At 43.7% G+C, this 19,348-nt stretch overlaps 1 protein-coding gene across 2 annotated transcripts in view; it reads right to left on the bottom strand.

Annotated features, from left to right (window-relative positions):
- Window positions 1-13,349, bottom strand: part of CYBRD1 (cytochrome b reductase 1) — a 35,859-nt gene extending 22,510 nt beyond the window's left edge. The window contains exon 1 of one of the 2 annotated variants that reach the window (XM_059053557.2): window positions 13,004-13,349. In XM_059053557.2, the coding sequence (XP_058909540.1) occupies window positions 13,004-13,196 (193 nt within the window). In that variant the 5' untranslated portion in view covers window positions 13,197-13,349. The remainder of the gene's footprint in view (window positions 1-13,003) is intronic. The other variant, XM_059053558.2, reaches the window with a different exon arrangement.
- Window positions 13,350-19,348: the final 5,999 nt, after the last annotated feature.

Raw genomic sequence — 19,348 nt, 5'->3', positions numbered from 1 at the left:
AAATGTAAATTAGATAGCTAGTGGGAAGCTGCCACATAGCACAGGGAGATCACCTCTGTGCTTTGTGACCACCTAGAGGGGTGGGATAGGGAGGGTGGGAGAGGGTGACGCAAGAGGGAAGAGATATGGGAACATATGTATATGTATAACTGATTCACTTTGTTGTAAAGGAGAAACTAACACACTATTGTAAAACAGTTATACTCAAATAAAGATGTTTAAAAAAATAAAATAAAAAAATTAAAAAAAATTTTAAAAAGAGATTGTATAAATAAATTGTGATATATTCACACCATGGAATAATATACAGCAAAGAGGATGAATGAACTAAAACTAGAACTTCACCCAATGATATGGACAAACCTATAATGTCAATGCCAAGAAACCAGACATAAACAAGTATACACTGTATGATTCAATTGATATGAAGTATAAAAACAGGCAACACTCATCTCTGCCATAAGAAAGTCAAGATATTGGTTGCCCTTGTGAGGAAGGGGTATAGTAACTGGAAAGGAATGCACGAGGGATTTCTGGGCTCCTGCTAATAATCTGATTTTCAAACTAGGTGTTGGTTACATAGGTAATCACTGAGGGAAGATTCATTAAGCTATATATTTATATGTATACTTTTCTGCACGTAGATTAAACTTCAACAAAAAGATACTTTAAAAGCTTTTTTTTTTTTTAGTGTCCTGGCTTAAGCAATAGGTTATATATCCACCTTACCCAGCATGCAATTAATTTTTGTTCTGAAGACAATATCCTGCCCCAACCCACCCTCATTCCACTCCTTCAGTCCATGTCAGGGAAAATTTAGATATCTGGAAATATATGGCAGATTGAAAATGTTTAAAGAATACTTCCTTGGAAAATGGATTCTATTAGATCAGCAGTGAATCATGTATATTTCTTAATTCCAGAAAAGAAGAAGCAGACACTGCTGCTGCCTTTTCCCTTCAAAGACATTCATAATTTGAATAAATGAAACTTAATTGGATCATAAAAATGTAAAAGATTATCTTGTCCATTTTCAGGCAGAAACACAAAAAACCTACAAAGATAGATGTGAATTCAGCCTCTTCAGAGCTTTCAGCACAAGATGTTAACCTTCCTATTATTTGGTTCCATTCCAACACTTGACAAGCCTCACCATTAGGACAGTATTCCTTTTATGTAATACAAATTCTGAAGGACTACCACTTACTAATTTTAGTGCATATATGGCTATCTTATAAATGTTGATTGATTATATTTCCTTGAGGATATGGAAAGTTTTTAGACAATCATTTCTATATTCAACAAATTTTTTCAAACCATTTAACACAACACCTTAAAAGGTACACTTTGTTTTTTTGGTCGTGCTGCACATCTTGCGGGATCCTAGTTCTTCGACCAGGGATCTAACCCTGGGCCCTGACAGTGAAAGTGCCTGAGTCCCAACCACTGGACCACCAGGGAAATCCCAAAAGGTACACTTTTAAAAGCTAGTTCAGGGAATTCCCTGGCAGTCCAGTGGTTAGGACTCAGCACTTCCACTGCCATGGCCTGGGTTCAATCACTGGTCTGGGAACTGAGATCCTGTAAGCCCTGCCACATGGCCAAAATAATTAATTAATTAATTAAAAATAAAAGCTAGTTCAAGTCCCCTTCTCATCCCTACTTCATCCTCTGAAGGCAAAAATGTGTCTTGCTGTTTCTCCTTGTACCCCCAGAGCCTAGGACAGCCCTGGGCTCAAAATATGTATGCAGCTCCATTAGTTATTTTTTTTAACTTATTTTGAGATACTGTAGATTTACATACAGTTGTAACAAATAATACAGAGAGATCCCATATACTCTTCACACAGTTTCCCCCAGTGGTAACATCTTACATAACTACTGTACAATATTCTCATACATATTGGATTTTCTAGATAATAATCAATTATATGTTGACATACAATTGACATATAGATTATTTCCAATATTTACTAACTTCAACAAAAAGTTGAAGTAAAATAAATTTCACTGTCGTAATTATATGATTTTTTAGTTTTTAAGGAAAGCAAATGCCTCTTTACCCAAAGACTTAGTAACCTTTTATCTACACAATCGAGTTTTTTGCAATCAATCTGTGATCAGGCAGCAGCAAAATAAAAATCTACAAAATATTAAAACCTAATAACGTGGGGCTCCCCTGGTGGTGCAGTGGTTAAGAATCTGCCTACCAATGCAGGGGACACGGGTTTGAGCCCTGGTCCAGGAAGATCCCACATGCCACAGAGCAACTAAGCCCGTGCGCCACATCTACTGAGCCTGCGCTCTACAGCCCGCGAGCCACAACTACTGAGCCTGCGAGCCACAACTACTGAAGCCCGTGCACCTAAAGTCCGCACACCACCACGAAGAGTAGCCCCTGCTTGCCACAACTAGAGAAAGCCCACGCGCAGCAACAAAAACTCAACGCAGCCAAAAATAAATAAATAAAATAAATAAATTTATTTTAAAAACCCAAAAACCTAATAACGCATTTCCCTTTCTCCTGGTTTAGCCTCATTTATTACACACACACAAACACCAGAGCCCTTGCAAGGTAGTAGGCACCATGCTAAGTGCTTCACATGTTTACGTTATAATTCTCGACTCAACTGTGTGAGGAAGGTATGGTTATTATAACCATTACACAGAGCAGGAAGCAGAGGCACACAGATGTAAAGTAGTTTGCTCAATATCATTTAGTGTTATTAAATTAATATCACTGTTGTTATCATCATCGTGGTCACCATCATTACATGCTCCAGGCACCACCCCAGGGGAAGGAATCTTAGATGAGGGAACTTGAACATCCACATGCGAAAAGGAAATACTCAGGATGTTTGCTCAAATAGCAAATTATAAGCAATAAATCACAAAAGCTTTTCCTCCCCTGTCTGGGTCATATTATATCAAAAACTTCCAAAATCAAAACTAACCTTGGATGTTAGAAATCAAGAATAGTTATCATGACTGAGGAGAGTTACAGGGGTTACCAAGGGGATTCTGGGGTGCCTGGAATGTTGTTTCATGATGGGTATATGAGTGTGTTCATGTGATGGAAACACTTATGATTTAGGTACTTTTCTGCATGTATGTGGTTCTTCAATTAAAAGTACCTTGAAAAGGTTGCCCAAAATTCAAAGACAACTATGCTCCCAATGAAGAATTTTCACTCTTCTCAATACTATGGGCACCACAGAGAAATATGTCAAATTTTCCAAAAGACTGAAGTCTACCCTCTTTGAGAGTCAAAACTTGACTTTTAAACTTTTCACATTTACTCAAATGTTCTTCAAATTGGGTGCACACTAGCTTTCCTTCTCTAGCAGTAGCATGAGTGGAACACAATTTAATCTTTTATTGATGGTTTGGGTGTTATCAACAAAACACACTGTCCTATTACTATAAGAGAAAGCCCCTAGGAACTTTTGAAGCAGGAGAGGTACTTGCCTTGATCCAAACGGGCCCACACAATTACGTTTCTCTTTTAGTCCCTGGGTCTAGTGCAGAATTTTTCTATCTCCTCTTTTAGTTTCTTGCTCAGGTTAGGGTGCCTGCCTCCAACCTCTCCCCTCCATCAGCCTGCATTATCTATTATTCCTACTAGTTTTAAGTTCTATTTAAGTTTATAAACTTTTATGATGGCAAAAATCTTAACATCTGGGCTTCCCTGGTGGCGCAGTGGTTGAGAGTCCGCCTACCAATGCAGGGGACACGGGTTCGTGCCCCGGTCCGGGAAGATCCCACATGCCGCGAAGCGGCAGGGCCCGTGAGCCATGGCCGCTGAGCCTGCGCGTCCGGAGCCTGTGCTCGGCAACAGCAGAGGCCACAACAGTGAGAGGCCCGCATACCGCAAAAAAAAAAAAAAATCTTAACATCTGTTAAATCTGGGCGATGAGTACATGGGGATATGTTATATTATTTTCTGTATGGTTGAAAGAGTTCATAATAGTTTTAAAGTTAGAACAATATTTCTGTAAGCTTGCAAACCCAATAGCCAATTAGTCTCAACTGCTAAGTAGGCAGCTTGTGGAAATCTCAGCAGCTCTCATAGGAGTGAGGCATAGAGTTTTCAGCACCTATCCTGGCAACAGAGAAGTTCTGTGGGGTAGCTGACTATGTTTCAAAATGCTCTCTGGAAAGGTGGAGGATAACTGCAAAATGCTGCATTTGCATAAGGTGTTTATATGCTTTTTAAAATGCGTAAGTAACCAAAATACGGTGGACTTCAGGAGAAAGGGCAACCTTAACAAATCAACCACATTTCTTAAACAAGTAGCTCTTCTCAACAGTAGTATAAACTGCCTGGAGAGTGGAATTTAAATATTTCTTGCTTCTTTGGCTTGGCACTTACCTAGACACCATTCCTGAGGTTCAGTGAGAAGGAAGAAAAAGGTCTCATAAGCCCATGAGGAGGGAAAATGCTATCAAACAGCTACTTGTGACTGAAACAAGGGTTTTTCTGTTAGAGGCCCTAGTTGGCAAAACAATTTTCGCCCAGAAAATGAGGGGAAACATGAACACATATAATGTGAAAAATACATTTTAAATCTTTCTAAAAGAAAAATTATTGGTGGTGGAACATGCTATTGTGATAAACTTAAAAAGGAAGGAAGGAAGGAAGGAAGGAAAGGGAAATCAATACCTGTGTACAATTATTCTTTCAACAATGAAGGGAAAAATGAAGTAACTTGAATTGAATTTCATTATTAGAAATTTTCTCAGTTCCTAGCAGCATAATCAACTCAGGAATATGTGAAATATATATTCTCCAAGATGTAATCTCTGGTTTGACACCAGCTTTCCATCCATATACCATTACAAAACTATACACATATACAAATTTGTCTCATAGGAGGCAATGCAAATTTAGAATTTGTCAAAGTGAATATGGGGAGAAGGGCACTTGGAGGGAGAGAAATGTCCCCAAACATAGAAAACAATTTGACTCCAGTTCTTCTGTGTTTAAATCTTATGATTTACGTAGGAGTACGTCAGTCTTGTTCACTGTCAGATCCCAGCATTTAGCACAGAGCCTAGCACATAGCAGGAATTCAGTAAGTATGTGTTGAATATACAAATCTTGATAAAGTACAGTAATTTATTATTTCCTGGAAAATGAGCAGATCCTCTTTTAAAATGCACAAATCAAAACCTCAACTGCTGACCCAAGTGTTCGTTCATATAAAACCAAATGGTTGGGCTTCCCTGGTGGCGCAGTGGTTAAGATTCCTCCTGCCAATGCAGGGGACATGGGTTCGAGCCCTGGTCCGGGAAGATCCCACATGCCACAGAGCGACTAAGCCCACGCACCACAATTACTGAGCCTGCACTCTAGAGCCCCTGAGCCACAACTACTAAAGCCCGCGCACCTAGAGCCCGTGTTCCAAAACAAGAGAAGCCACCGCAATGAGAAGCCTGTGCACCGCAACCGAAGAGTAGCCCCTGTTCACGGCAACTAGAGAAAGCCTGCGGGCAGCAACGGAGACCCAATGCAGCCAAAAATAAATAAATAAAAATAAATTTATACTTTAAAAAATTGTCCTTTCAAATAAGTAAAAAGTATTCTGCGCTCGGCCCCACCTAATAGCTTTAGGTAAGCTTTAAGTGAACCCCAAAATAAAATAAGAGTAAGTTATTGAGACTGAAGTACACTGGAATTTTAAGACACTTATAAATTCTACTTAAATATGGTGTGCCCATTACACTTTTCTTAACACTTTGAATAATGTATTACTTTGACCTCCTTGGTAGAATGTTCCAAGCACGATTATCAAGATTTACAACTTATTTCCCTGTGCACCTAATAATTCACCTGACTCAGTCCAAAGGACCTCAAGCTTAAATGTAAAAGCAGAGAATCCTCTTTAAATACACTTCTTGAAAAGATTCCTGCAGTGGCTACCAAAGAGAATCTGAGCTCTGAAACATGCCTGTGCTCTCAGACTGTCTCACAGCATGAATATCATGAAACTGAAAACCTCTGGAGAATCCAAATGAAAGAAGTGATCTGGATGATTTGGAAGATTTGTTTTAGCAACTTGGCACTAGAAACATCTCTTTGAAGTGACTAAAACCCTCACAAAGGCACCTACTTGGTACGAAATAGTGTATGAAAAGAGAGAAATTCAATTAATTGGCTAGACATTTACAAATACCCAGAAACACCAGCTATATTTTCTTATGCCTCATATCAATATTATGACATTAGAACTAGTATTGGCTCTGATATCATTGGTGGTCTAACTCTGGTTAGGCATTTGATCTCTAAAATTAGGAGTTGAACTTCAAGTCCTAGACAGCTCTAAATATTTAGGGGTCAGGTTTTCTAAAAGAAAACCATAACTCGCCTCTAACAAACTCAAATGAGAACAACTTGTAGATAGGGCTACATCTTACTCATTTGTTTTACACTGTCTGGCATACAGTAAGTGCTTAATAAATGCATGCTAATTAAATAAATAGGATAATATATGAAAAAATCAAATGAATGAATGAATGAACAGACTTAGAAAAGTACAGCTGGGACTTCCCTGGTGGAGCAGTGGTTAAGAACCCGCCTGCCAATGCAGGGGACACGAGTTCAACCCCTGGTCTGGGAAGATCCCACATGCTGCAGAGCAACGAAGCCTGTGTGCCACAACTACTGAGCCTGCGTGCCACAACTACTGAGCCCGCGTGCCACAACTACTGAAGCCCACACGCCTAGAGCCCATGCTCCACAACAAGAGAAGCACCGCAATGAGAAGCCCACTCACCGCAACGAAGAGTAGCCACTGCTCAATGCAACTAGAGAAAGTCTGCGCCCAGTAACAAAGACCCAACCCAGCCAAAAATAAATAAATAATTAAAAGAAAGAAAAGTACAGCTGAAGTCTGCAATCATTTCAAAGCCTGTTTCGATCTTTTAAGAAAGTTTCTATAGGAAGAAAAACAGTTATAACAAAGATTTCTGGTTTATCTTTCTTAAAAGGGAAGATTGTTCTACTCTTTAAGGGAAAAGTTTAAAACCCCACCAAGTCAAGATGGAAAACTCTAGAAGTCACTGGAAGATATATACTGGATTTGGTCCACAGATGTGTTTTGTTTGATCAGCACGATTTGGGGGTTATATTTTGGTTTTGTGGTTTGTTTACTTTTAGATTGAACCAATTTTTTAAAATCTAGATTCTCCTGGATAATGAGAAACTCTGGTCACTGTGGGCATCCCCACATAGCCACAATCTGCTGGAGCTAAGAGGTTCCTATTTTGCCAGGAGTAGGCAACCTCCAATTCCCTACCTATACCCTGCTGCACGAGGATCTGACCTTTGGTCAAATGCGCTAGTAAACAGAGGTTTCTCACCGATGTTATTAGGCAACACTGCTTATAATAAAATTGGCCTCTTGATTGGTAAACTGTGTCCGGACTGGGAAGAACAACAAAAAGTCTGTAAAAACCTGATGAAAATACCATACTTTGGGCTTCCCAGAGTGCAGTGGTAACTGTTATATCCTGTATTGGTTTCCTAGGGCTACCATAACAAAGTACCCAAAACTGAGTGACTTAAAACAACAGAAATGTATTCTCTCACAATTATGGAAGCCAGAAGTCTAAAATCAAGGTATTGGCAAGACTGGCTCCTTCAGGAGGCTCTGAGCAAGAATCCATTCCATACCTCTCTCCTTGCTTCTGGGATCTGCCGGCAATACTTGGTATTCCTCGACGTGTAGACAGATCACTCCAATCTCTGCCTCCATCTTCACATGGCCTAACCTCTGTGTGTCTGTGCCTCAAATCTCCTTCTCTTTTCTCTTATAAGGACATCAGTTATTGGACTTAGGGCCCATCCTGAATCCAGGCTGATCTCATCTTGAGATCCTTAACTACATCTGCAAAGATGCTAAAGCCCTATTCACAGGTCATTGAGACTAGGACTTGAACATATCTTTTGGGAGCCACTGTTCAACTCACTATATATCTTTTTCAGGGATAAGAAAACCAGGTCCATAGAGTATTTGCAAGAGATACACAACTAAGCTTGTGTGCCACAACTACTGAGCCTGTGCTCTAGAGCTCATGAGCCACAACTACTGAAGCCTGCACACCTAGAGCCCGTGCTCCACAACAAGTGAAGCCACCTCAATGAAAATCCCGTGCACCGCAACGAGGTAGTGGCCCCTGCTCACCACAACTAGAGAAAGCCCGCACGCAGCAACGAAAACCCAACACAGCCAAAAATAAATTAATTAATTAATCTTTTTAAAAAGATGACAGAAATTATAACACATTGAAAATAATCCAATGGGGGAGAAACTTGATGCACAAGGAAAAGGGGAGAATTGATGGAGTGAGGAGGCACAGGTGGTAGTTAGGCAGTAACATTCTAATGAGCTTGAGGCCTTTAGAGTAGAGATGCGCTTCCAATATAACATGATGCCCATTCTCCCCTGAGGCTGACTAAAGCAGTGCTTCCAACCGGGCTGCAAACAGCAGAATCACTGAGGGGAAGGGAGGGCACTTTTTCTTTGGATGCTACTATTATCACCACAAATGAGTGGCTGTAAAATTGCATTTTGTTACTAACAATTGACGATGGTACTGAAATAATCACTCATTCATTCAACAACTATTTATTGGCCTACTTTGTGCCAGTTCCAGGTGTTATTCTAGATACTGGAGATACAACAGGGAGCAAAATAATCATGTCTAAAACATTTTTATTAGATGTACTACAAAGAGATCTGCATGTACTTATTTGTAACAAAAAAAAATGTGTTTGGGGTTGTCTTGAATTGTGTCTTTATGCTTTGTAAAAACCCTCATTTCTTTATGAATGATAGGTTTAATTGTCTATGGTGTCCCAAAGGCTGGTTTTGGAGTAGGTATTTGGGGCACTTTCTCCATTCTATTCTTTGCCAGGTTTCACCCCAAGAATCTTTCCAAATATATTTAAGTGGTCTTGGAATTTGGTCACTTTTAGATACATTAATAGGATATCCCATTTGCCTTTTAGCAACTACTCTTAATTTCTTTTTGTTATTCTTTTAAATGTGACTTAAATGAAGTTATATTCTCTCACAAAACCAACTTGAGATCATTATACTATTGAATTTCTCTTCCTTCAGTTTATACAGTCAAAAGAGTTCTACATGTGGAAAAGTAAGGAGTATAGAATTGCTGAGACTTCTTTTCACTAAATTTATATACTTGAATTTTCTACCTTTTACTAAAGAACACATTCCACCTTGCTGAACCTTTTAAAAGATCAACAGCCACTTTGAGAGCATTTATTCGTTTCAGTCTTTTCTGTGGCCTTTTCAAGTTTTGTTTCTCTGATTTCCTGGCAGTATACTTATTTCATGGGAAACAGTCCTTTCAGAGAAGCACAAAGGTCTTCTAAAGTTCTCTTTGAAACTTCCTCATTCATGTTTGCTGGATTTCCTACTAGTTTAAAATTTTATTTCAGTTTTAACTATCCTGTAGTCTCTTATACTTTATTTTAGAACACATATATTTTCCAAAAGACACATAGATATTTATTTTGTAACTTCTATGTTACCCTTGCTTTCTTCAGAGCTTACTTCTTTTTTTTTTTTTTTTTTTTTTTTTTGCAGTACGCGGACCTCTCACTGCTGTGGCCTCTCCCGTTGCGGGGCACAGGCTCCGGACGCGCAGGCTCAGCGGCCATGGCTCACGGGCCCAGCCGCTCCGCGGCATGTGGGATCTTCCCGGACCGGGGCACGAACCCGTGTCCCCTGCATCGGCAGGCGGACTCTCAACCACTGCGCCACCAGGGAAGCCCCAGAGCTTACTTCTTAAAGGTGTTTCAAAGGACACATATTTATTCTCACATAGTTTTAAATATCGTTTACTGTTTGCATTTGTAAAGCATTTTATGCTTAGAGTAATAACTGTACTTTGGCCTTCTCATCTCTGAACATTTGCGTATCACAGAACTCAATTACATCATGTTCACTATTAGAGATCTGAAATAACATAGCCTAAAAATTTGCTCCCTAAAGCAATTATACACAGTAAAAAAGCTTTTATAACATGGCTAGTCTGTAACATGTGTGTTTCCCCCGGCCTATAAAGTCAACTATTTACTCCTAGTCCTTCTACTGGAGGGTTCCTACTGCTGGATGTGAGGACATGCAGGTGGGCCAAGACTTGCAAGAACTCATGAGTGCTATGCATGTGCCTATATGTATGAGAAAGCTTACGTTCATGTCAATTAAATGTGTCACCTACACAGAGAACAGACTTGTGGTTGCCAAGGGGGATGGGAGGTGGGGGAGGGACGGATTGGGAGTTAGGGGTTAGCAGACGCAAACTATTACATATAGAATGGATAAACAGCAAGGTCCTACTGTATATAGCACAGGGAACTATATTCGATATCCTGTGATAAACCATAATGGAAAAGAATATGAAGAAGAATGTATACATGTATTCCTGAATCACTTTGCTATACAGCAGAAATTAACACAACATTGTAAATCAACTATACTTCAATAAAAATTTTTTTTTAAATAAGTGTGTCATCTGATTAAAGTGCTTTTCATATCTGGAATCCAAATAGTAAACAGGATGGGTAAAGTTGACAGGACAAACATTCCAAAACTAATACAAATACAGGAGTTAAGCTTAAATAAAAGCAGCAGATGAAAATTTCCAAAATATCCATCTACACATTTTTGCCCCAAAGTGAATATAAACAGATTAAGAAAAGTCCAAAGTTTAGACAAATTATAAATTCTTTTAGGAAAAGTGTAATGGACTCTAACATGAACGAAGAGTTACAAAGTGTATTTTACGTGAAGCTTTTTGCTTCTCAAAAAGAATATCTTACAGAAAACAAGCATATTGCCATAAAAGCAGAGAAATGAACCTTGAAAATAAAGCCCCTGAAAACACACTACTTCTGTGTAGTAGTGCTACACAGAAGTAGCACCTGCTCTGTGCCTCAGTTTACTCTTATATATCTGTGAAATGGTGCAATTAGTGGGCACACAGAAGGCACTCAATAAATGTTAGACCGTCTCCTCTTTAGAAGTCTTCTAGCCCCTCCGGAAAGTTTCTTAGTATTAGAAGCTGCTCTGAGGAGTTGGTTTGAAGAGACTGTTCCTACTGCTGTGAGCAAACAAAAGGTGTTGACAGCTCTGGCCAAACTTAAGGGCTCCATCACAAAGGAAAGAGTGCTTCTGCCAACACCGACTTTGGAACTTGAGTATGTTTTTCTCATTTTAGTTTAGTGGCAAAATACGCAATGAATGACTTAGCCAGCCAGTGGTATTCACACCCAGGTGCCCATCTCACACCAGGGAAGCCTCAGAACCACAGCTGGGCCTTGGCAACAGCTTCCAGTACCTCCCAGAGTGGGAGGTTGCCAGCCACGCCAGCCACACTGGCCAAGGCTGCTGTTCTCGTTTGTTTGTGGAAAGTTAAATACTGGTGGAGAAAAGGCAGCTTGCTCAGAGGCAAGGCTTAGAGGTTTCAGCTGGTGCGCACCTCTTTCCCAAGTCCTTTCCACTCCTCTCCATTACTTTGTACGACATAACTCCAGTCCACTACTTTCTGCCTTGTTCTAAATACTTTCTCTGCCAAGGCCTTGACTTCACTTTTTGGAAGGCGATTACAAATAAATGGCGCTTGGACCACTAGCTAGAGGTTCCTCCAGCTCAACAGCAGCTGAAGGAAAGAAGCTGTCAGGACATTGTGAGCAGCACTAGACAAAGACAACAAAACCGGACACTGACGGAGAGAGGAGGTAAGGGGGGAAATGGGGGTGAAGGTGGTCAAAAGGTACAACCTTCCAGTTATAAGTCCTGGGGATGTAATGTACAGAATGATGGCGGCAGTTAATAATATTATACTGTAGATTTGAACATTGCTAAAGAGACTAGATCTTAAAAGTTCTCATCCCAAGGGGGAAAAAATTGTAACTACGTGAGGTGATGGATGTTAATTAGACATTTCCACATATAATCATGTTATACACCTGAAACTAATATGTCAATTATATCTCAAAAACAAGAACAAAAACTGCCATCCGCTGAGCGCTCCCTCCGTGCCAGCCTCATCCCAGAGGCTGCAGGCCGAGGCAGCAAACCCCAAAGATGTTCCAAGCAGAAGCATCTCTCCCAGCCCAGCAGCCGCGGAGCCCCCTCGGGCATCTCTGGCCCCTCATTCCGGGCTAGCGCCCAACAGGAAGCCCCGCAGGGGAACTTTCTCTGGGTAGCAGCCACAAAAACAACTCGGGCTCAAGACTGTCCAATAACCAGGCAGGGCAGCAAAACACCCTTCTGAGTCTTGGCAGCTTCTCGGCTCGACTGCGTTTAACGCTCTAGGAGTGAAACCAGAGCGGATGCTTCCTTCACTCACCCTAGCTACCCGCTGACGGGGCCCTTCGCTCAGGGCTGTGGATGAGACAAGAAAAGGCAAATTCTCGCCCCTCCATTCCCCCCGCCCCCGTTGCCTTCCTCTCCTAACCCGCAGCCTTGAAGCAAGTTCAACGAAAGGCGTCGCCTCAAGAGATCTCCGCGCCTGTGATGGCGCAAGCTCGGTCCACAGGGGGAGATTTTCGGGGGCTCGTGGGCTGCCGGGCCGCACCACGCTCCCGCATCTCTCCTCCGCTCCCGCGTTTGGTGTCGTCTGGGGTCGCCTCGCAACCACTCGCAGCAAAGAGTTAATAACCAAGCCGGGCCAGCGCGCCCGGCCAGCCCTCCGCGCCGCGTCAGTGCCCAGCCGACCCCGCCACGCGTCTCACCGCGAACCCCAGCCCCGCGCGCTCCGCCCCAGCGCTCGCCAAGTCGGCCCGGCCCGCGGCCCCTGGGCCTCGGAGCCCGCCCACCTCCCTCCAGCGTCGCGCCCCGCCGACTCCGCTCCCGGGCCGCCGCGAGCTGCTCCCTCACCCCCTCCCTCGCCCAACCCCACTCTGTTGGAACTCGGTCGGGAACTCCCGGCCCCTGCCTCCCCGCCTCCTCCCAGGAGGTGCCAGTACCGATGCCCTGGATGAAGACGAAGCCGGTGACCACGAGCACAGGGTGCCAGTTAAACTCGAGCGCGGTCCCGTCCCAGCCGAGCCCTTCCCGGTAGTGGAGGACCCAAATGAGGGTGAAGATCACAGACAGGAAGCCGACGAGCAGCGCCGACACCAGCAGCCCCAGGAAGCCCCTGTAGCCCTCCATGGCCATCAGCGCCCCATACTCCGCGCGGTGGTAGCCACAGGAACTCCGTGAAACGGCGGCGGCGGCCTCTGGGTACTGGCAGCGGGACGCTGCGTCGACTTCTAGGAGCTGTCTCCGCCCAGGGGAGGGGTTTTCTCGCTTGCCTGGCTGGGAGGCGGGGCCTCTAGGGGGCGGACAGCTGGCCGGTGCTCAGAGACTAGCCCCACCCCCGGGCTCTAGTGGCCGCCCAGGGCTCTCGATGCGGGGTGGCCACCCCTGGCCCGGCGTCCGTGCTTGCAGAAAGCTCGAGTAACCGATCCCGTTACTTATTGAGAGCGAGAGTCCTGAGGGTTCCATACCCACCACTTTCTTTTAACTCTTCCCGTGTCTCTTGTATGAGGGGAAGCAGTGGTGCGCACTCTAGGTTAACAGAAGAGAGGGGTCCGTAGGGTGGCTTTGTGCGTGTGATATTGACTAACGAAGCCTCATGAGTCGCAGTTCTAGAGGACTGACTGTCTTTGATGCCAAGGAGGAAACTGTGGGACTGTGTGGACCTGACCTTACCTAGCAAGGAAACTACTGGCAAGTATGTGCTTAAGAGAGAGAAGGCAGATACCTCCTGGACCCTGGACTTGTCCATATGTGATAAAAATGGATCTTAAAAGTGCCACCTTCTCAAACCTATTTGAACTAAAGCCCCACCTTGGTGGAGTGAAGCTCACTCACTCCCTGCCTTCTTTCCAACATTAAGTTTAACCTTCTCCATTGGACAAGAAAAGTGTCAGTGTTATCAACTGCTGTTAAAGAAAATGGGGCTCTGGCTGTTAGGCTCCCAGAATGCACTTGGGAACGTTCACTTCTAGCTCTCTCCTGTAGCTCACCTCCAAGGACTAGTTTACCAAATTGTCATCTTGCCATTTTGAAAGGCCTTAGAATATGCAGGAGGTGTATGGGAGTGATTTTCAATGAAAAAGACAGGTTTTAGGCAAGGAAGTAGGAGTGTCAAGCACTGGTAGTGGGGCAAGATTGAGTTCTAAGAGTAAAGGGCTGCAGACTTCACTGATGTCACTATTTTTCCCTTGTTGGTAAAAAGAAAGGGAGAAAAAGAAAGAGAGTAAACAAGTGGAAAAGAGGACCCCTACCCACAGTATAAGGCTTTCTACGGTCTGGCCCTGCTGTCCATAGCTTCTCTCCCATCTCCTCACCACTCCCTACCCATGTCCCTGCCTCTAAAATTGTCCAACCCCATCTCCACCAAGAAACCTTCGCTGAGTCTGCCTATGCCCCTATTTTACACTTCTACCCACCTCCCCATCCAGTGCCTCTCTGCATCACTTATCAAGATGTGATATAACCATCTGTTCCTGTGGCTGTCACCACTCCCCAGACAGCCTGCTTGAGAGTAGTAGCTGTCTAGTTTATCATTTTATTCTTCCTTGAAATATAGTAGCTACTCAGTAAATGTTGGGAGAAGAATGGGACTGAGTGTGTCAGTCAGGGTGCTGGCAGGAAACAGATGGCTCATTCCAGTTGGGCAATTTTATAACGAACAGGGCTACTTATAAAGTTGCGGGCAGGGTGTGGGAAACCACAAGGGTTTTGCAGTGCCCAGGCCTGAATGGGAGGGGGTTACTGAAATCCAGAGAGAGAAAGAGAGAGAGAACAGTGTAAAAAGGGCAGGCTGACTGAGGCTATGGCCTTGAGTTGAAGGATGCAGTCAGCTGGCAGGGACCCCACAGGGAGGAAGAATGGGAGGCAGCATGAATATTCCAGCCTTACTCTCTTCCCCTCCAATCTCCTGCCTGGTCCCAAATGGCTGACGCTAATCTGAAATCCAGAGGGAAGATGATGTAGCCCATATAGGTCAGCCTCCAGGACACAGCAGAGTGGAGAAGGGTGAGAATAGATCCATAGGAATAAACAGAAACTATCACTGAATCTTCCAGTTTTATTTTTTCAGACCTTTGGGGTTCCTGAGTGCTACAAAGATTCCCTGTTTAATTTTATGCTGTTTCTCTTCCTCTTCGACCTTTAACTAGTAATTCTTTAACAACAATATCATTGTGTCCCTATTCTTCTCCCTAAAAGTATCTAGTTCTTGTCCCCAGGTAACTTCTTCACCCCCTTAGCCCAACACCTTCAGTCCACTCTCTAGCTGATTTTACTCTGCAGCAGCAGCAAAGAAGAATCTATGGGATTCCAGATTCCATTTAACAAAACACCTCAGGAAGTGAAAACATGGCCAAATAGTACCGATGATGTTGAATCATCTTGAATACCAGCTAAACTGAGAAAAATTTCAACTTTTAAGTTGTCCTTTAAGGACCTAACTTTGATAAAACTTGTCACTTGAAAGAGGGAACTTTTTAATAAAGTTTGTTGTGGCTTGGTATTAACAACTTTCAAAAACAGATCTGTTATATAAGCTTCCCTCAGGGGGTGGTAAACAATTTGCCACCAAAGTACTCACTCAGATACTTTGTGAAGTACTTTGTAAAGTTTACAAAGTTACTTTACTCAAGTACTTTTTACATCAATGCTATTAAAGGACTGCCTGATGTGTGGGGATGGGGTGGGGCATTGAACAAGATAGCCTTCAAAAAAACCTATGATTCTAGAAACATGTATATATTGGCACAGATTTTTATTGTCTCTGACAGGTACAAAATGCAGAGTGAGGAGAGCTGTGAAGGGCCAGGGAGAGAAAATCTAAACCCCACTCATCAAGAGATCAGGAACCAGGGGCCCTGTTTGCCATTTATCTGCTGATCTTCCACGAGGCAGTGTTGCATTTCTTTGGCATGTACAGAAGTCCAGTATTCTAATGTAAAGTCTAATAAGTTGTACTTAGTGGTTTGCTGTCTAGAGTAAGTGGACCATTTTTTAAACATTCAAATGTTGACTGTGTGTTGGTTACTCTGTTTTCCCCTCCACTCTCCACCCTTCCTGGTCTTGCCCTGTGCCCTGAAGACTCCTAGTCCTCTGGCTTCCAACTGACTTCGGTCAATGGGTGGTGCTGGAAGATCAGAGGTGCAGGAAGAAAGAGGAGTCATTGACCTATTTATCCCACCATGCCCCCTTGGTTTTTACAGTGGTTGTGTTCCTCTTTTGGAGGAACACATGGGAACTTTTGAGTGTCCTCTCTTCCCCAGCTACAGCTCTCCCTGGGACCAGTAACACCATGCCCACTCCCTTCTACAGGCCTGCGCGTGGTATCGGCTGCCAGCTCGCACTTGTCCCTGGTCCTCGCCATTCCTTGTGGGGTTCGTAACCTAAACAAACAGAAGAGTCTGTTTGAACCCCTGTAAATAGTCCCCTTATTAAACTCTCTTGAATGAAAGACTTTGTGCAAACCAGCTGATTCCTGCAGGACCGTGACAGAGACAAGTGGAGAAATACTCTTGCCTAATACTACTTTTTCCCCAGCCTTGTCTGTGCCTTCTTAGGACATACTATGAAAGGAGGAATATATGAAGCAAGAAAAAAATCACAAGCAGGAGAAGTGAGCTCACATATCTTCCTCTCTTCTCTTCTACTAGACCAGAGATTTGGGGATCAGAAAGCTGTCTCAGATGACTAAGATAAAGTGACACAGCTCACGCCATGACTCATGCTGTAATCCAAGCCCAGGCAGTGCTCAAAGGCTCCTTAGGGAAAGAAAACAAGGGTTACAGTTTTGAAAAGAACACAAATCCACGTTAATGGGAGGAATATTCTTTCCTTCTGTGTTGTCTTCAGGGCAAAAACCAAATGTCTGCTTTGCTGAAGTGTTTTCCTCCGAGGGAACTGCTGAGGAGATTGGCCCCCACCCCCCGTTCTGGTGGTGGAGCCCGCCTCTACCACCTCCCTCACCTGAGGCTCCCAGAGTCCAGCCCCCCTAAGAGGGCAGCAAGGAAAGATTTCATCTGTATCTGGCACAACCTGCGGAGCCCCAGTGTGGGAAGAGGCAGCAAGTAACTCTCTTCCAGACTTTACCAGACTAGGGACACCATCCCCTGCCCCATCACTACAGGGCCAGGTGCCAGCCAACTGAGGACACCCCTACAAGCAGAGCCCGCCGACATCATTCAAACTATCCAATGGTAAGTTTGTTCCACCTGCTTGTCTTGCTTCGCTCATTCTTTCCCTTGAAAACCACAACAAAAACTCCTGCCCGCAGTTCCCTTCTCTGCCTGCTCATCTCGCTGTGGTGCTTCCCTGTGTGGCCCTGCATGGCGTGCTGTGCCTCTTGCTCCTAGGGCACTGTGAATACAAGAAAGGAACTTCTTCCTTCGTGGCAATCATTTTTGTGTCTGTGTGTCCTACTACACTTGCTCAAAACAAATCCCAGCACATTTTTAGAACACAGACCTTGGAAGAACAGCAACAAATAAGACCAAATCCTCACCCTGAAGGAGTTTATGTTTTAACCTTGGCTTTATAAATTTGCATGGGGACCAGGGCTCTAGAATAAACAGAACCTAGATGGGATCAAGCCCCTTTCCCTTCTTCTTCACCTGGTTATTTCCTGCTAACCTATGGAATAAAGGTGGCAGATGAAAATTGGGGAATTGAGGAATGTATCCTATTTCTCTTCTGTCTGGATGAATGCCTCAGCTAAATGCCACTCCAAATGTCTGCCGCTGAGGAGATAGGGCCATTGTAATTTTATCTTGCCAGATGATTAGGGAGTTGCAAGATGATTAGGAAGAGATACCAATCTCTTTCCTAAGTGCTTCCTGTTTCACCAAACTCAAACGGGATGATGATGGAAGCGATTTCAAAAATTAAGTGGGGACTTCCCTGGTGGAGCAGTAGTTAACGAATCTGCCTGCCAATGCAGGGGACACGGGTTCGATCCCTGGTGCAGGAAAATCTCACATGCCGCAGAGCAACTAAGCCTGTGCGCCACAACTACTGAGCCCACATGCTCTAGGGCCTGCGGTGTCGCAATTACTGAGTCTATGTGCTGCAACTCCTGAAGCCTGTGCACCTAGAGTGCGGGCTCCACAACAGGAGAAGCCACCGCAATGAGAAGCCCACGCACCACAACGAAGAGTAGCCCCCACTTGCCACAACTAGAGAAAGCCTGTGCGCAGCAACGAAGACCCAATGCAGCCAAAAAATAAATTAAATTAAAAAAAATAATAATCAGCGCTTCCCTGGTGGCGCAGTGGTTGAGAGTCCGCCTGCCAATGCAGGGGACACGGGTTTGTGCCCTGGTCCGGGAAGATCCCACGTGCCGCAGAGCGGCTGGGCCCGTGAGCCATGGCCGCTGAGCCTGTGCGTCCGGAGCCTGTGCTCCGCAATGGGAGGGGCCACAACAGTGAGAGGCCCACGTACCGCAAAAAAATAATAAAAATTTAAAAATAATAATAATAAAATAATCAAAGGGTCAGGAAGATCTTACAAAGCAGCGTGGTGTGGAAGGAACAGAAGCAATGCCTTGGTCTAACCTACGCCCCCTCCCCTGACATGGGGAAGAAGCTCTCTCAAGCTGGGCCTTTCCTTGGGCACCTCTCAAGGTGCTTTCCACACTCCTTCCTCTTCTCCTGGGTCTAATAAAAGGAGCTGAGTGGGGGGATAGACTCCAAAGTGGTCAGTCTGCACAAAAAGGCGTGCTATCAGGCAAATTATATCCAGGAATTAGTTAACCCTGGGAGGAGTGGTTTCCAGTCCACAAGGCCCCAAATGCTAGAGCATTAAGAATACAGAAAAGATGCTCAACATTGCTAATTATTAGAGAAATGCAAATCAAAATTACAGTGAGGTACCACCACACACTGATCAGAATGGCCATTATTAAAAACTCTACAAAGAACAAGTGCTGGAGAGGGTATGGAGAAAAGGGAACCCTCCTACACTGTTGGTGGAAATGTAAGTTGGTGCATCCACTGTGGAAAACAGTATGGAGGTTCCTCAGAAAACTAAAAATAGAAGTACCATATGATTCAGCAGTCCCACTCCTGGGCATATATCCAGACAAAACTATAATTTGAAAAGATACATGCACCACTATGTTCATAGAGGCATTATTCACAATAGCCAAGACATGGAAACAACCTAAATGTCCTTCGATAGATGAATGGATAAAGAAGATATGGTACATATATACAATGGAATACTACTCAGCCATAAAACGGAATGAAATAATGCCATTTGCAGCAACATGGATGCAGCTAGAGATTATCAAACTAAGT

The sequence above is a fragment of the Kogia breviceps genome, chromosome 2, assembly GCF_026419965.1.
Source record: "Kogia breviceps isolate mKogBre1 chromosome 2, mKogBre1 haplotype 1, whole genome shotgun sequence".
Lineage (NCBI taxonomy): Eukaryota > Metazoa > Chordata > Mammalia > Artiodactyla > Physeteridae > Kogia > Kogia breviceps.
This window is presented reverse-complemented; position numbering and strand designations above follow the sequence as displayed.